Source organism: Quercus robur, chromosome 9 (assembly GCF_932294415.1).
Source record: "Quercus robur chromosome 9, dhQueRobu3.1, whole genome shotgun sequence".
Classification (NCBI taxonomy): domain Eukaryota; kingdom Viridiplantae; phylum Streptophyta; class Magnoliopsida; order Fagales; family Fagaceae; genus Quercus; species Quercus robur.
This window is the reverse complement of record NC_065542.1, coordinates 55,327,301-55,346,031: the sequence shown is the minus strand read 5'-3', so window position 1 is coordinate 55,346,031 and position 18,731 is coordinate 55,327,301. Positions and strand designations below refer to the sequence as shown.

Sequence of the window (18,731 nt, the reverse complement as noted above, 5' to 3'; positions counted from 1 at the left end):
GGCAAAACAGATCTAGAAACCAGTCCTAGGAATGTGCCACTTGTGCCAATATGTTTAGCACACTATTTATTATTATTGTAATGTACTCTAATTCAGTAATTCTCCTAAATAAACATCTGCTTCCAGTTATTTTAATTTTGGGAATATTCTAGACATTTACAGTGTACTGATCGCATCCTTCACAAACAGCATGAGAGAATAAAAATTATCTGTATTCCATGATGCAAACATTTCTACAAAATGGACAACAGGTAGCTATTTCCCTCACCTCTTATACTTAATGCCACAATAAAAACAAATCCACTTGTTTGTGAAGCAATCTAATAATGATAATATGTTTAGCACACTATTTATTATTATTGTAATGTACTCTAATTTAGTAATTCTCCTAAATAAACATCTGCTTCCAGTTATTTTAATTTTGGGAATATTCTAGACATTTACAGTGTACTAATCGCATCCTTCACAAACAGCATGAGAGAATAAAAATTATATGTATTCCATGATGCAAACATTTTTACAAAATGGACAGCAGGTAGCTATTTCCCTCATCTCTTATACTTAATGCCACAATAAAAACAAATCCACTTGTTTGTGAAGCAATCTAATAATGATAATATGCTTTGTCCAATAACTATGACATAAGTATACTAAACGAAGTGCTGTTATGCATTTCTTGATATTATTTTCCTCTAAAACAACTAAATACTATTATCCTTATTGTTTATGCATGATGATTTTTGTTAGGCCTTCTTTCATTGATACATATCTTTCTTTCCTTCTTCCAAAATAAAATCTTTAGGTTAGACGAATGCGGTATCTAGAATGACTGTGCATGATGAATGTAAACTGAAGTTTGTGGAGTTAAAAGCGAAGAGGAATTATCGGTTCATTATTTTCAAGATTGAGGATCAAGAAGTGGTGGTGGAGAAACTTGGAAGCCCAGATGAAACCTATGAGGACTTTACTGAGTCTCTGGCTGCCAATGAGTGCTGCTATGTTGTCTATGATTTTGATTTCATCACTGATGAGAATTGCCAGAAAAGCAAGATTTTTTTCATTGCATGGTAATTCTACTTTTCCTCAAATAAGTCTATATGCATAAAGATTATTGTTTCTCCTTTGGTGTACATAGTAGGGTGTTGAAATAAAGAATAAAGGTACCATGTGTATTAAATCTTGATTAGCACTCAAAGAACACTCCAGGCAAATTTGCTTCGCATGTAATAATGAATGTACTCAAAATGCTAATGACGCAATGAAACTAGAAACTAGATTCCAATTTATATTTGGCTTGAGGCCATATCTTTGGAGGCATGTGATTATATTGAAGGCCAAAACAATAAACAATTTAGCATGTAATGGTGCCTAAGAAAGTTCACTTCTCTTGTTTTTCAGGTCACCTGATACATCAAAGGTGAGAAGTAAGATGGTCTATGCTAGCTCCAAGGATAGATTCAAGAGGGAACTGGATGGCATTCAAGTCGAGTTGCAAGCAACAAATCCTAGTGAAATAAGCCTTGACATTATAAAAGAGCGAGCACTTAAATTGTTTGTCATTTCACCCTTTTAATGTTTAGCCCTTCCTATCAACTACAAAAAACAATTACATTCTGTGAGCATTGTTTTTGTCCCTTGAACTATTTATTCTGTAGTGTTGTATGGGGTTATACCAAACTTGTAGTATGATGTCACACTATGTATTCACCTATACTGATTAGTACTTTTTAGGTTGTTTGTCAAAAAAGTCATGTTTGCTAGCACATCAAAAACTTCACACCCCCCACCCCCCTTACCAGGGATTTAGCCATCCCTTGACTAGGAAAAAAGGGGGAAAAAGCAGCAGCCCATTTTGAGGAATAGACAAGTAAATCTAGTTGTTTCTAGACTTGCTTAAAATTGATAAGATATAAACAAATAACCTAATGTTTTACTCTTTTTGGTGCAAAGTGAAGTGACTTTCCACTACGTATATAAATAGTTTGTACAAATCATATGCAAAAATCATAATCCTTAGCAATTTATTCATGCACAGTTTAGAACAAATTCAGGAGGTGATGAGACCTACTACAATTTTAAACTAGCTTGTTACATGTGCGTTATAGTACAAAATTTTACGATACAAATGTGAGGAATAACTCATTATAGTGCCTAGCTAGTCTGTTTCCTTCTAGAGCATAGTGTTCTCAAATCATTTTTAAATGAAGATTGCATTTCAAAATGAACCATATTTCATATGGCAACGGTCAACAAAACTAGACTGAAAATTGAAAACGTTTCCCCCATTTTAGTTTCAGCATATATCTTAAATAAAAACCCACTAAATAGAAAGTTAGATATGAATTCAATCACATTTTCAGTGTAGTGCCAACAACATCAACAACACTAGAAAATTGTTAAGGACATAATGTTTGGGAATATATCTCATAGAAGATCTACTATCATTGAGGACATATCTTTGAAGTCTAGAGTGTAGAAGATGATGACTTCCACTTAAACACCAACTCACTCAAAATTTCAAGAAACCAATTCACTTTTAATCAGGGAATTCCAACAATATCATGTTCTCAACTTTTTCTGGTATCTTTCCCATCAAATGACTTTGAGATGATTTCAAGAAACAAAATCCAGTAGGACCTCAGTAGAAACTAACATAGTAGTTACTTGAAAGGTATACCATATATGCTCCTTACAAACGTGGAATAATAAAAGACTCTTAAAAAGAAGCAAATGTAAGGTTCAAGTTCATTGGAACACCTTGGTAAATATCCTGAGGCTATAATTGGCAAAAATCCAATACCAAAAGAGAAGCTAGTCGTCATATTTTTGGACAACTATCATTTCAACCATCCAGCATGGTATAATTCCTTGTTAACCTATTCCAGTCTAGATCGAGGAGCCCACAATGTGTATTGCAATAAAAAAGGTACAATTATGAAGAAGCTATTGTTGTTCAAGCACAAGGGTTCAAGCTTATATAAGGGAGCCAATGATTCGTGATTGTGAATCACACCTAAAAGGTTATTGTTCCCAGTTTAATCGGGTCAAAAATAGCCAATGCATTTGGCAATGATGAAGTTCTCTTGATAGAGATTTATCTGATATGTCAAGAATTAGCAGGAAAATTTCTAATAATGTTTTGGGACAAAATGAGGATCTTGGTCTAGAAAAGAAATATTCAAATCTGTAACATTTGGTGATGATTGTTGTAGCTGACTTTTGAAACATTTGGAGCTCAATCAACAAGTTCAGAATTTAGCAATACCTTGGATACATTACCAATTTGCCGTCAACTTTGTTCTCAGGGAGATTGACCAATTTAATGTATATAGCCAAATTCCAGAACCAGTTTAGAACTGTCTGAAATTCCTATTTGTGAGATGTCTAACTGCATAAGGTTTTTGTGTTGGTAAACATGCAGGAAGTGTGGACTCACTATGATGGCATTGAGTTCAAAAGTAGGAGCCCCATTGGGGCTTACATTCATGACAATAGAGTGTGAAGATGTAATTTCCACGAGGTTAACAATTTTCCAAGATATTCAAGATGGGACCATAGAAGAACTTATTATATATAGAAAGAAAGATATGCAAGATGCCAAAAATGGCCTAAGGAATCTGGGATTTTCTTAGACAGCTGATTGCTGGACAAAAACAAGTTTAAGGTTGCAAAGATTTAGTTTGGTACTCAATACTTGGCATTGTAGAATACTGGAGTCTAAGGACATGTATGAAAGTTTATTACTAATTGCTATTGTGCCACTGAAATGATTGGCCAAGAGTTTTGTAACTTAATTGATATCTCATGATGTTTCCAATGGAAACATCTAGGGTTCAAATCCCCCTCTCCCATTGTCATAACTATTATGGAAAAAAAAAAAGATTCATAGAAAGATTAAGCTCTTCAAGGGATAGAAAATTGAAATTTTTAGGGACCAATGCATGTTAGGAAGTTGGCATTGAGATGAACATAATATTAAAATAAAAGGGAGCTAATTTACCTGAAGCTTTTTTCTTTTTCCCTTTTAAAGTTGACACCACTTGCATAAAAAAATTGCAGGGAAGAAAGACGAGAAACCAAAACTAGACTATCATTTTCCTGTAGATTAATAAAGTAAAGCTATGATAGATTTCTAAACTCCAAGTAACCAAAATAGCTTGGAATGCACTCACCAGTAGAATAATTAACTCAATTTATTTAGCAATTCTAGCTCCTGTAGAAAGAGGATTAATCTTGCCACCCAATGGCAATCTATATTCATCAGCAGAATATTAATTCCTAGGTGGAGTTCAACCCAATTTCCACCAATGTTGTCAAGTCAGATTCCAATCCATCTTTAGTAATCTTGAATACACAAAGACAAGAGCCTACTTGAAGGACTTGTAATAGCTTTGAAACTTAGATGGGCTTGTTTTTCTTTCTCATTGCAAGTTAGATTGGAGCTCCTTTGCATAGGCTTGAATTGTAAGGTATTACAGAGAAAACTATAGCAAGAGAAGCACAACAATTATGAAAGACACAGATCTAATGAAGCAATAATTAGGGAAGAATTGAATTCTAAAGAACCTTTACATGTTTAATATCTGGCAACAACACAAGCGTGTGTTTAAATAGGTTTTTAGCCAAAACCAGCCATTGATGGTTAACACACAAATGATGTTTATGACTTTATTCATTTTGTTTAGTAATTAACCAAAGTGATCATTTAAATATCACCTTAGAAAGAAGTGGACTATTATTTATGGTTTGATTTTCTCGACACATGAGAATTTTCATGAATGATACATTCTTACAAGTGGGAGAAAGGATTCCACTGGACACTATTGAGCTTGACTTGCAAGTTGCAAGTTTCATGTTCATCTTCAATATGATGGTTGAGGAAATTTCCACCTAAATAGGGAACCAAAAATGTGTAAAACTTTCATATGGCCAATCCCAATTAAGTTTTCAAATCACCCTACAGTGCCTTTCAGTATTGATCCTTTGCAGGCATAATCATGACTCTTAAAAAATGAACCATACAGTTTTAAATATCCTAAAACTCAAGGAAAGCACTGCTAAGAGACTTCTTGTTGTTTAGGAGAAAGGTATAGTAAATTAACTATCATTCGGGAGACCTGAGTAAATAGAAGCATAGCACTAGACTTACTACTTTATCAAAATATTGTGTACATTTAATTAACATTTCAAGAAAAACAAAAAAGCTAAAAAACCTTAAAATTTAGATTCAAGGTGGTTTTTTTCTATTTCTTTGAGATTATCAGAAAGAAACTCCTCTGACATCAAAGGCCAGATTTGGCAGGGGAATGGTAGACTTTACAGAGCCACTATTTTGTAGCCTAGGATTCCTTCTCAAAAACTGTTTGGAAGGGATCCAACCGATACCCTTAGAATTTTTTATAAACATGATTAGGTTGTCCAGTTATGCACAATCTTGTTGAGACTTTACAAAGTGATTATAAGGAAATTCTAAAGAGAGTTACCAGGATAGCCGTGTGAACACTTAGCTAGTAAGATATCAAAATTCCCCTTTAAAGTAATAGAAATAGTCCTCACCCAAATAAAAAAGAGAGTAACAGTAAGACAAACAGGGCATCATTTCAAGATATAGTATACTACAATGCTTTTATGGACTAAAATTTGATTTTACAAATTGGATTCCTTTGACATTCATAGGAAGAAATACTATATTCATATATGCTAATGAAGTGGATTAACTAATAAAAGTACTAACCAGCACAAAGATGATCTAGAAATCATCAAATATTTTTTATAAGTAGAAATCATTAAAATATTGATAAACATGACATTTGCACTAAATATTAAGAAACTTACAACATTTACTTACAACAAAACAAGACTCTTAAGCTTGTACCCCGTGTGATCCAGGAATTGAAAATACATAATTTTCCATTGCTTGTTCAATAGTAAAGGGCCACATACACCCCAAAACCCAACCACAAAGCCGAGTGCCATGCTTACAAAGAACCAATCTACTTCAAGTCCGCCATTATGTTTACTCCCTTTGTTTTCTTTGTCAAGGTTTACATCATTTATAGTACAATTATTAGAAAGTGGTAGGCCACAAAGTTTGTTTCCAATAAAACCTAATGCATTGAAGCTTTGTAGTTGAGTGCTTAAAGGGATTTTCCTAGTCAAATTATTATTTGATAAGTTCAAATGACTTAAAAATGTCAAACTTGACATGCTTGAAGGAATTTGACCAGAAAGTTGGTTCATGGAGAAATCAATTGATTCCAATGATCCCATAGCACCTATATTCTCAGGAATACTTTGAATAAAAAAAATTATATGATAGATTCAATGATTGTAATCCTTGAAGACTGGTCACTTCTTTAGGGATCTCACCTGATAAACTGTTATTGGAAAAGTCTATACATTTTACAAGGTGGAGAATAGTGCTATACTCTAGAGCTTTGCCCTTTATTACAAGCAATTCGCTTTAAAGAGGGAGAGTTTCAAGGACATAATAATTTGAGTGATTAAAACTCATGTCAGGATTTGAATTATTTTTTGTGGCCATGGCACTAAAATCTTTTACACATCCAGGAATACCTCTAGATAGCTTATTATGAGAAAGGTCCAAGATCTGGAGTGAGGTAAGAGCACAAAGTTCTTTTGGTATGTGACCATGGAAATTATTTGTGTGAAGGTTGAGAATCATCAAGCTTGAAAATACTACAACAAAAAATGTTTATTACAACAAAAAAAATCATTGCAATAACATCGAAGTCATTGCAATAGTTTATGCGAAGGGTTGCAATAAAATTTGAGGTAATAAGTTTGTGCTACAAAAAAATTTTGTTGCAATAAACCTTAAATATTTTAATGAAAATTTTGATGTAATAATATATTTGCTATTGCAATAAACAATTTATTACTTCAAATATCTTGTAGCAATAGGCTATTATTTCATGAATTTTATTACAATAGATTGTAAAGAATTGACAAAAATAATTTGGGTTCAAATTATTGCAACGGTATATTTATTGTAATAGTTAAATTTTTCATATTTTTTTCTTACAATAGATTGTAAAATAATTGGAATTAGATCATTGTAATAATATATTCATTGCAGCTTCATGTTTGTCATTGCAATAGATTGTAAAATAATTGATATTTTAGTTATTGCAATGTTAAATTTGTTGCAATAAGCCATCTCTTTGAAATTTCGATTTATTATAATATATCGCAAAATATATAATTGGTATCAAGTTATTACAATGGTTTCTTCAATTTAAGTTATTAAAAAAAATTGATTTCTTCAATTTAAGTTATTGCAATGTTAAATTTGTTGCAATAAGCCAGCTCTTTGAAATTTCGATCTATTATAATATATCACAAAATATATAATTGGTATCAAGTTGTTACAATGGTTTCTTCAATTTAAGTTATTGAAAAAAATTGATTTCTTCAATTTAAGTTATTGCAAAAAATTTTCTAAATTCAATTTAGTATTAAAATCTCTATTGCAACTGAAAATTATAAATTATTACAACTAATTATTATTAATGTAATAATTTACTATTTTTAAGTTACTATTGCAACGACTTTTAATTTTTAAATGTGATATTATGTCTAATACCACTATTCTAATTTTGTTGTATTAACACTTGATGTAATAGACTTATTTTGGTGTAGTGATCTATGTCCTATCCATGAAGGTATGCTTCCAACAAACTCATTTTTAGCAACATCAATAATCACCAGTTTTTCACAATTTCTCAGAGATGATGGTAAGTTTCCAAAGAATTTGTTGTTGTATAGGTGCAAAGACTTAAGAAGTGTCAAAGATCCAATTGATGTTGGAAAACTGCCACTAAAATTGTTGTTTGCCAAATTTAGGACCACCAAGCTATTCCACTTCATCCAACAATCAGGTATTTTTCCTGATAAATTATTTTTTTCAAGATTGAGATATCCTATGCTTTTGGAGTCATTCATCTTGAAACACAAAAATGATGAAATTGACTTGGAGAATGAATTGTCAGAAAGATCTAGCACAATCACACTAGAGGATATATAAGGCAATGAACCTTTGAAATGGTTTGAACTTAAATCAATTACTGAAGAAGTAGACAAAATTGAAGGATTGTTTGGAATCTCACCATTGATTTGATTGTGGGAAAGATTTAGATATATGAATAGAGAAGATAAGTTCCAAATTGAAGGAGGAATCACATCTGAAATCTGTGTGTTGGATATGTCCAAATACAGAAGATACCTTTGTGAACAAAGCCACAGAGGAAATTCTGGCCCTAATTTCCATGATCGCAAGCTTAAAATCGCCAGTTGAAAGGGAGGAATCTAATTGTGACTTACATTTAAAGTCAGCCGGTTTCCAAATGCAAAAAATGTTGTCAATCTTGTTAAATTGGAAAAATGGGATTTGGACACAGAACCTTCCCACTACAACAAAAAATGTTTATTACAACAAAAAAAATCATTGCAATAACATTGAAGTCATTGCAATAGTTTATGCGAAGGGTTGCAATAAAATTTGAGGTAATAAGTTTGTGCTACAAAAAAATTTTGTTGCAATAAACCTTAAATATTTTAATGAAAATTTTGATGTAATAATATATTTGCTATTGCAATAAACAATTTATTACTTCGAATATCTTGTAGCAATAGGCTATTATTTCATGAATTTTATTACAATAGATTGTAAAGAATTGACAAAAATAATTTGGGTTCAAATTATTGCAATGGTATATTTATTGTAATAGTTAAATTTTTCATATTTTTTCTTACAATAGATTGTAAAATAATTGGAATTAGATCATTTTAATAATATATTCGTTGCAGCTTCATGTTTGTCATTACAATAGATTGTAAAATAATTGATATTTTAGTTATTGCAATGTTAAATTTGTTGCAATAAGCCATCTCTTTGAAATTTTGATCTATTATAATATATCGCAAAATATATAATTGGTATCAAGTTATTACAATGGTTTCTTCAATTTAAGTTATTAAAAAAAATTGATTTCTTCAATTTAAGTTATTGCAAAAAATTTTCTAAATTCAATTTAGTATTAAAATCTCTATTGCAACTGAAAATTATAAATTATTACAACTAATTATTATTAATGTAATAATTTACTATTTTTAATTACTATTGCAACGACTTTTAATTTTTAAATGTAATATTATGTCTAATACCACTATTCTAATTTTGTTTTATTAACACTTGATGTAATAGACTTATTTTGGTGTAGTGTTCCAACATATTTGATTCAATATGTAAAGTGTGTAGTTTGGAAAGTTGCCCAAAATTTTGAGGAACTGTCCTGTTGAATAGATTATTTGAAAGATCCAGGTATCCCAGAGAAGAAAGACTACCTAAAGACAGTGGGAGTGGACCTGAGATTGAATTATTCGCAAGATCAAGAACAGCTAGATTTTTTAATAGACCAAGTTCATCTGTCAAATGACCATAAAGTTGAGAATTAAATAAGCGTAAGATCTCTAGTCTATCTGAAAGACACACTAATAAACTTTCTAAGATTTCAGATATCTCTTGACTCCCATTGTTGGATGACAATTTGATTTCCCTTAAGTTACAGAGATTACCCAACGATCTTGGCAACTTTCCTCCAAGTTCATTTTCTGACAAGTCAATACTAATGGCAGATGTTAGGTTTCCAATGGCACTGGAGATTATGCCCTGCAAATTATTGTAACGAAGGTTGAGAAACTCAAGATGACTAAAACTATACAACCAATTGGGAATTGAAGAGTTGAAATTGTTTAAAGATAGATCGAGGTGCCTAAGAGAAGTCATGTTTTGGAGATCAATAGGAATTGGACCTTGAAAGTAATTTTCAGATAGATCAAGAGAAACAAGATTACGAAGACCAAAGATCCATGATGGGATCAAAGTGTTTCCAAATTGGTTCTCTGAAAGATCAAGGGTGAGGAGAGATGAAAAGTTAACAATGAGTGTTGGTGGAATGAAAGGAAGTTGGGAATATGACAAGCGCAAGTCAAACAAGGAAGGGAGTGTGTTTGTGAGTTGTAGCCAATCAGAGGCTTTGCTAAGATCTACACCACTCATATCGAGATGTTGTAGCAAAGGAAGACCCAACAGCCATTGAAGGTTATTCACATATAAACCAGGAAAAATAGAACTTTTGAGATTGAGATAGAGCAAATTGGAGAGATTTCCAAGTTGATGAGGTATTACTCCCACAAATCCCGCATTAGAGAGATTAAGAGATGTTAAACTCTTTATTGAACCGAGAAATTCGGGAATAGGAGAAGCAGAGAAATTATTGAAGCTGAGGTCAAAGTAATTCAAATGCTTCAAATTAAGCAGAGAAGGATTTAGCTTACCACCAAACATTGACCGCTCATAGGCTTCATATTGTTCTTCAGATTCAAAACCACCTGAAGGATGAAAGGTTCTGAGACAGAGTTGTTGGACGTGAGCAGTGAGGTTGTGACAGTCAACACCAACCCAGTGACAGCAATCCCCATCAATAGTCCAAGAGGAGAGCCGGTTTGAAGGATCAATAAGGTCTTGCTTGAACTTGAGAAGGGCATGTCGCTCACTATCGATGCAATGAACCTCAAAGTCAATGTGTCCGGTGCAGAAAATGAAGTAATGAGGAAGAGGAATAATTAGAAAAGTGAGGAAAAGGAATCCTAAGGAACCCTCCATTATCAGATTATGAGAAGTAAGGGTTAATTGTGAAAAAGGATACTAATTGGATGGTAATTTATAGGAGCACCCTCATTTGATTTTGTTTTGTTTTGTTTTACACTTCAAATTCTACACTCTTCCGCATTCCGTGGTCTATGCTTCAAGCATTGACTAAAGTCTTGCAATTAGGACCGTCCCTCCATTTTCTGGGGCCTTTATCTTGATCTGGCCACATATCTTTTTTCTGTTCTTTTTTTACCTGACACGTATCAATTTTCATTGGTCAATTTCCAGTGTCTTTTAGTGTTTCCTAGAAAAAACACTTTCTCATTCAAGGGCCAGGGCAATAGACTTTAATTAATAGATTGACAATATTGTTTTAATTTAAAATGAATTGGGGAATTCTAAATATAAATAAAGTATACATTATGATGAAATCATGGCAAAGTGTTTAGCTCTAGAGTGAGGAAGGGTCTGTTTGGTACATGTATTTAAACACATGTTTTTAGTTTTTAAACAACATTACACGTATTTTTACACACTTTTTTACCCACACATATTTTCATAAAATACAAACAACGTTACTAGAATAACGTTACCAAACGACCCTAAAATGTTTAGGAAATTGAATAATTGATTGAAGCACAAAAGATTGTTGGCAGCCAAAGTCTTTATTATTTTTGCTTTCTTTTTACTGACATTTTCTTAATGTCAAGATGATGAACTTGAATAATTGTTTTTTTTTTTTTTTAAGGGACATTAATTTCTGATGATGCATAAAAAATAGAAATATTTCATACCAATTTCCATCTCCAATGTCTTTGAAATTTTTCCCTAGACAAAAGTTTCTTAGAAATGTAGTTTTTTACTCGTACCAAATATATTCCCAATTAATGCTTTATTATAAATGTTATTATTATTATTGATATAAGAGTAAAAGACTTTAATTATTTTAATTAAAATTGAATCGATGAATTTTTAAGTATAAATATGGTACACATTATGAATTTCAGTTAGCTCCATTAATAAAATTTCTTATTATTGAATAAAAGATTTGGGATTTAAACCCCACCTATACCAAAAACCAATGGGTATCTTGGCTTATTGATAAATAATACTTATCATAGAACAGATATTATAGGTTGAAATTCAATTGCGTGTGTGTGTCTATATATATATATATATATATATATATATTATGATGAATCCATGACAAAGTGATCCTCTCTAGAGTGAGGAAATGAAAATGTCAAGGAAATCTACAATTGATAATATATATAAAACTGAAGTTGTTTGACTTTTGACTAACCACATAAGATCATGCTATATAAGCTTTTGAGACTTCAATTTCTAATATAGATAATTATCATCAAGCATATACTATATATTTTCAATTTACTTCCTTCAAGATGGCTAGAAATTTTATATTGTTCTAATCAATCTGAATTGTTTCAAATGCCATTTTTTGGAACTTTATAGTTGATTGATGACATGTTTTCTATATTTCCAACTCAATGCTTTCCGATAAATGTTCTTCATAAAGGATTGGGCGAAGAGTTAAGCCTGATGGTTTAGGACTCATATATATTTAAAATCCAAGTGATATGAAAGGAGTCCTCCAACTTGCAAAACGTAATAGAGACAATTAATCTTATAGTAATTACAAAATTATGACTATTTTTTATTTGCAAAAGAAAAGATAAAATAGAGGTTAAACAAAATATCCAAAACTTTGAGTCTCCATTTGAAAACCCAAATTAGACTGGCTCCTAACAACGATGGGGCTACTACGCTACCACCATTGTGACCAAGATCAAAATACAAAACGATAATTCTGAATTTGTGATTATTCAAATAATGATAAATTCATTTTAATACTTTTTTTTTATTTTAGGAAATTATAAACTTATAATTCAAGACTTTGAACCTCTAAAGTCTTGAAAAGAGTGTTTTGGAGACTTTGTTTTTATTTTCCAGATTCTTTGGATTCAAAGTAATCCATACGTTGGGTAGAACTTTTCAATTTAGAAAATTGTTTCTTTAGTACCTAATTTTCCACACTAACAACGAATACACATAATAGCATTTTTGTTTCTCTAGAATTTTCAAGAAAGTGTCTTTCAAGTAAATTAAAGCTTGATTGCGAGGCCTTAGAATCTTGACAACAAACATTAGGAGACATCGAAATCTAATACCGTCTAAACTGGGTTTTCTTTGTTGACAACATGAAATTTTGGAAGGTATTGAAAGTCTAGATATGTGAGTCCCTAAGTAAAAAATAAATAAATAAAAAAGTCTAGTTAAAATGGTTCAGTGTCAAATTATCAATTAGTTTATGAATCGAGTATCTTTGACTTTTTTACTTAAGTTGTTTAGGTGTAAATCGATTTATATACCGTTAATTAAATTTAATGATTTTGATTGTAAATCTCCTAATTTTTTTATTAAATTGCAAATGGATTTGGTCTGAAGTGGAGCTCTTCTTGTCTTAAGAAATCTTGCGTATGATTTGAACTTTTCTTGTTTTTGAGACACTTGAAGAGAAATAGCCGTTAGTTTTAAAAAAGAGTGTTCTTTCTCTAATTTACTATGATGAAATGCTTCTGAATTATGAGGATTGAGTTTGCATGGACGAAGAGAGGATCACTTTGTCATGGCTTCATCATAATATATTTATATATATAACTGAAGTTGTTTGACTTCTGACTAACCACATAAGATCATGCTATATAAGCTTTTGAGACTTCAATTTCTAAAATAGATAATTATCATGAAGCATATGCTATAGATTTTCAATTTACTTCCTTCTAGATGCCTAGAAATTTTATATTGTTCTAATCAATCTGAATTGTTTCAAATGCCATTTTTTCGAACTTTATAGTTGATTGATGACATGTTTTCTATATTTCCAACTCAATGCTTTTCGGGAAATGTTCTTCACAAAGAATTGGGCGAAGAGTTGAGTTTGATGGTTTAGGACTCGTATATATTTAAAATCCAAGCGATATGAAAGGAATCCTCCAACTTGCAATACATAATAGAGACAATTGGTCTTATAGTAATTACAAAATTATGACTATTTTTTATTTGCAAAAGAAAAGATAAAATAGAGGTTAAACAAAATATCCAAAACTTTGAGTCTCCATTTGAAAACCCAAATTAGACTGGCTCCTAACAATGATGGGGCTACTGCGCTGCCACCATTGTGACCAAGATCAAAATACAAATCGATAATTTTGAATTTGTGATTATTCAAATAATGATAAATTCATTTTAATACTTTTTTTATTTTAGGAAATTATAAATTTATAATTCAAGACGTTGAACCTCTAAAGTCTTGAAAAGAGAGTTCTGGAGACTTTGTTTTTATTGTCCAGAGTCTTTGGATTCAGAGTAATCCATATGCTGGGCAAAATTTTTCAATTTAGAAAATTGTTTCTTTAGTACCTAATTTTCCACACTAACAACGAATACACTTAATAGCATTTTTGTTTGTCTAGATTTTTCAAAAAAGTGTCTTTCAAGTAAATTAAAGCTTGATTGCGAGGCCTTGGAATCTTGACAACAAACAATAGGAGACATCGAAATCTAATACCATGTAAATTGAGTTTTCTTTGTTGACAGCATGAAATTTTGGAAGGTATTGAAAGTCTAGATATGTGAGCCCCTAAGTAAAACAAAAATAATTAAAAAGTCTCCTATTGTTTTTATTTATTTCTTTAAAATTGTAGGAAAATTTTCTCCTATTTGGTAGGGGAGGAGAAGTAGACTTTTGAGAGCCACAATTTTGTAAACTGGGCTTCCTTCTTAGAAACTGGTTGGGATGTATCCAAATGATAGCCTTGGAATTTGTTATAAACTAAATGTTTAGTTTGTCCAGTTATACACAATCATGTTGAGACTTTAGACATTAGAAAGTGATTGCTAGGAGATTCTAAAGAGATTTGCTAGGATAGCCAGATGAATATATCAACTTTAGTAACAAAAACAGAAATAGGGCATCATTACAAGGTATGGTATACTTCATTACTACTTTTAACAAATCAGTTACTTTTATGAACTAAAATTTGATTTTACAATACTAATCTTCAGGGATTACATGACACTACAAATTGGATTGCCATTGATGTTCATAGGAAGAAACACCATATTCAGATATGCTAATGGAGTGAATTAACTAATAATATAAGTATTAACCAGCAAAAAGATTATTTGGAAATCATCAAAATATTAACATGATCAAGACAGCATTTACTTACAATATTTAACATGATCAAAATATTTAACATTTGCACAAATTAGGACCCTCCCTCCATTTTGTGGGGCCTTTATCTTGATCTGGCCACATATCTTTTTTCTTTTTTCTTTTTCTTTTTTTTCAGCTGCCACGTTTCAATTTTAATTGGTCAATTTCCAGTGTCCTTGTAGTGTTTCCTAGAAAAAACACCCTCTCATTCAAGGGCCAGGCCATATACTTTAATTAATAGATTGACAATATTGTTTTAATTTAAAATGAATTGGGGAATTCTAAATATAAATAAAGTATACATTATGATGAAATCATGGCAAAGTGTTTAGCTCTTGAGTGAGGAAATGTTTAGGAAATTGAATAATTGATGGAAGCACAAAAGATTGTCTGCAGCCGAAGTCTTTATTACTTTTGCTTTCTTTTTGCTGACACTTTCTTCATGTCAAGATGATGAACTTAAATAACTTTTTTTTTTTTTTTTTAGGAAAAGAACTTGAATAATTGTAAGTTTTTATTACACACGTAAGGTTAAGGGGATGATCATTTTGTTTAATCTAATTAGAATTTTTTTTTTCTTTAAATCACACAAAAGTTACATTATTTGTATCAAATTGCTTAAGAAAAATTTCACTTAAAAAAGAAGAAGCAAAATATTCAAAATAAAGGCTGATCTTTTACATGTTGTGTTGATCTTTTAGCCAAGTACTCTAGACTAGTATATGGCGGTCTAGCCAGAAGATGTCTTATTCTCTAAAAATTTTGATGAAAATGTTGTTTAAGTCAATAAAGTTGTATTTGTTCTGGGAAAAATAAAGGAAAAAAAAAAATGCTAGTCTCTCAAGTCTTCCACTATAAAAATTCTTTAGTCTCTCTTATATAAGCTGGGCTAGGGGTGTGTATGGGTCAGGTTGGGTCGGGTTAAGGAGACTTTTTGACCCAACCCACCATGGTAGGTCAAAAAAAAAATTCAACCTAACCCAACCCATCACATAAGTCCAACTCAACCCAATCTGACCCACATGGGTTGAGTTGAGTCGGGTTGAACCCATGGGTTGGACAAAAATTTTATTATTATTATTATTAAATTGAGTAAAAAAAATATAAATATAAATATATTTAAAAAAACTCAAAGATTAGTATCAATGTAACTCCTTAAAGGCAAATAACATTAATGACTAAACAACAATAGTAATTTACTAGGGTTTGTGTAAACTAATTGGCTTTTATATGGGATAGAAAAAGCTAGTTATTTTAAAATTTTTATTAATTATATAATATATTTTAAATATATGGGTGAGTCGGGTTGGGTTTGGTGGGTTTGAAATTTTATGACCCAAACCCAACCCAACCCACTATAAAAAAATTTTTGTAACCCAACCCAACCCACCAAGCCCTAAAAACTAACCCAATTGGGTCAGGTCGGTTTTGACGGGTTAGTTGCACACCTCTAAGCTGGGCAAAACTTTTTGACTTAGAAAAATTGTTTCCCTTTCACACTAACATTGAGCTAAAGATGAAGCTCGTGTCGGTGTGGTTGTAGAATCAATGCTTGTGAGAAGAAATCAACATTCATTTAATGGGAATAGGGGACATTGAAATCTAATAATGTATGTACTGGGTTTTCTTTGCTCATGGGATGAAATTTTGGTGGGGTTCTGAAAGTCTAGATATTGATGAGTCTCCATCTTCGCTTTTGATTCTTAAAAAAAAGGATATTGAGTGTGCGTTTGGATACCACTTATTTTGCTGAAAACTGAAAACTGAAAACAATAAAAAATCACTTTCCAGTTATCTGTTCACTTTTAAAATTACTATTCACATGCCTATTTGCACTGTTCATGTCCCATGAATAGTGCAAGAGGCGCCAAGCTAAAAAAAAACAAAAAAAACAAAAATGCAAACGCAGGAGAATCCAAACGAAGCTGTCTCCAATTCAAAGAAAAAAAAAAGGTGCAAGAGTCAATTAGTTTTTTTTTTAACAAAGGCTAAATTACAAATTACACCCTTCAAGTTTAAGGTTGTTTGGATTTTACATGCTAAAATTTTAGAATTTGAATTTTACCCCTGAAGTTTGGACGTGATTAGATTTTACACCTGATGTTTTAGAATTTGAATTTTATGTTCAAAGTTTGGAAGTATTTAGATTTTACACCCTCAAATTCTGAAATTTCTGGGTGTAAAATCCAAATACCCCCAAACTTTGAAGAGTAAAATCCAAACACCCTTAAAATTTAGGGGATAAAATTTAAATTTTGAAATGCCAAGATGTAAAATCCAAATACCCCAAACTTCAGAGGATTAAATTCAAATTCTGAAATTTTAGGTATAAAATCCAAACACACCCAAATTTTAGGTTTATAATTTGCAATTTACTCTTTAATAAATAATTCAATGGTTACAAAATAGGGGAGATGATGAAAACATACAGAGGTATTAACTAGTTGAACTACAAGACTCTTAACAATGTTAATTGCTTTATACAAAGAGTAGTGTGGTTAATTCGCTATCTAAAAAAAAAAAAAAAAGAGTAAACGTCTTGAGTAGTATACTGGTATCTTTGATCTTTTACACTAGTTGTTTTGGTCCATATTAATTTATATACTGTTAATTAAATTTAATGATTTTGATTGTGATTCTCCTAATTTTTTTAGAATTTTTATAAATTGCATATGGATTTAGTAGAGCTCTTCTTGTTTTCAGAAACCTTAGGTAATTTGTAGGGTCTAGTCGAAGTTTTCTTAATTTTGAGACTCTTAAAAAGAAAAATAGCAGTTAATTTAAAAAATGGGCGTTATTTCTCTAATTTACTGGGTTAAAAATGAAATGCTTAATTTAATGCTTTCTGAAGATGAGAATGAGCAGCATGACCAGACCTCCTAGGCATCCAGCTTAACTACAATTCAATGGTATTGTATTGACATTGAGTAAACCTTTTTGCATTATTACATGTGCACCATAGTACAAAACTATACGATACAAATGTTCAAGAAATAACACGTCATAGTGCCAAACAAATCTTCAAAAAAAAAAAAAAAAAAAAATCATCATAGTGCCTGCACTGTTTCCTTAAGTAACATTGTGCTCTCAAATCTTTTTAAAATGAATTCTACATTTCAAAATGAACCATATATCATATATTCATATGGCAACAATCTACAAAACTAGACTAAATTTTTTTTTTTTTTTTTTTTTGAGAAACAAAAAAAATATGAATTAAATCATATTTGCAGTACAGTATCTGTTGGGTTGGGTGTACCCCACTTGATTGGTCCAAGCTCATTGATGAGCATGTCTTCTCAAGCCACACAAAATCAGCTTTGGTTTAATGCAAAGCTGACTAGAAGCGTGTGAGACACGCTGAAGTTGAAAATAAGAAAAGATCCGGTGCATGGTGGTGGGTCGGCAAAATTGGTCCAAAATAGATTGTAAAAAGACAAGCTTTCATATTACATAGGCCTTCAGCCCAAACAAATCTTACTAGCTTTCAGCTGAGTGCTTCTTGGTCATGTCTCCCTTCTTTTAAGATGCTTGTTCTGAATTCGGAATTAAGAAACTGCATACCAGTAGCAAATAAATGTATAGGAACATGATGTCAAATTTCATTTAGACCCAGGTGGAGTAGCTTTTGCAAAAATAATGAAGGAAGCAACATTGCCTAACCAGGTGATGGGCTCACCATCACTCTCTTTATTAATTAAGCACAACCTTTGATTCCTTAAACATCATCTTTTTAGCCGAATGAGAACATATTCATCATAAAAAAAATAAAGCAATATTGATTAGCTAAGTATGACCTTTGTTTCCTAACTATCC

General features: G+C 31.4%; 3 protein-coding genes across 3 annotated transcripts in view; 1 reads left to right on the top strand and 2 right to left on the bottom strand.

Moving 5' to 3' along the window:
• Positions 1 to 825: 825 nt before the first annotated feature.
• Positions 826 to 1,573, top strand: LOC126701236 (actin-depolymerizing factor 7-like). The gene is made up of 2 exons (XM_050399341.1): positions 826 to 1,067; positions 1,399 to 1,573. Exons 1-2 carry the CDS (start codon positions 826 to 828, stop codon positions 1,571 to 1,573), a joined length of 417 nt encoding a protein of 138 aa, XP_050255298.1.
• Positions 1,574 to 5,745: 4,172 nt separating this feature from the next.
• Positions 5,746 to 18,731, bottom strand: part of LOC126699159 (receptor-like protein EIX2) — a 171,203-nt gene continuing 158,217 nt past the window's right edge. The window contains exon 4 of the mRNA XM_050396813.1: positions 5,746 to 6,275. Within this exon, the coding sequence (XP_050252770.1) occupies positions 5,845 to 6,275 (431 nt within the window). The 3' untranslated portion in view covers positions 5,746 to 5,844. The remainder of the gene's footprint in view (positions 6,276 to 18,731) is intronic.
• LOC126699163 (uncharacterized) lies at positions 9,550 to 10,702 on the bottom strand. The gene is made up of 2 exons (XM_050396835.1): positions 10,360 to 10,702; positions 9,550 to 9,691 (listed from the first exon to the last, which is right to left on the bottom strand). Exons 1-2 carry the CDS (start codon positions 10,685 to 10,687, stop codon positions 9,648 to 9,650), a joined length of 372 nt encoding a protein of 123 aa, XP_050252792.1. The 5' UTR covers positions 10,688 to 10,702; the 3' UTR covers positions 9,550 to 9,647.

Bases quoted from the DNA above. Each gene is read 5' to 3' on its own strand.
- LOC126701236 (XM_050399341.1), top strand. From the start codon at position 826: ATGACTGTGCATGATGAATGTAAACTGAAGTTTGTGGAGTTAAAAGCG. The intron at 1,068-1,398 runs GTAATTCTACTT...CTTGTTTTTCAG, and splicing joins AAGATTTTTTTCATTGCATG to GTCACCTGATACATCAAAGG.
- LOC126699163 (XM_050396835.1), bottom strand. From the start codon at position 10,687: ATGGAGGGTTCCTTAGGATTCCTTTTCCTCACTTTTCTAATTATTCCT. The intron at 9,692-10,359 runs GTAAGCTAAATC...AATAATTTGCAG, and splicing joins TGAGCGGTCAATGTTTGGTG to GGCATAATCTCCAGTGCCAT.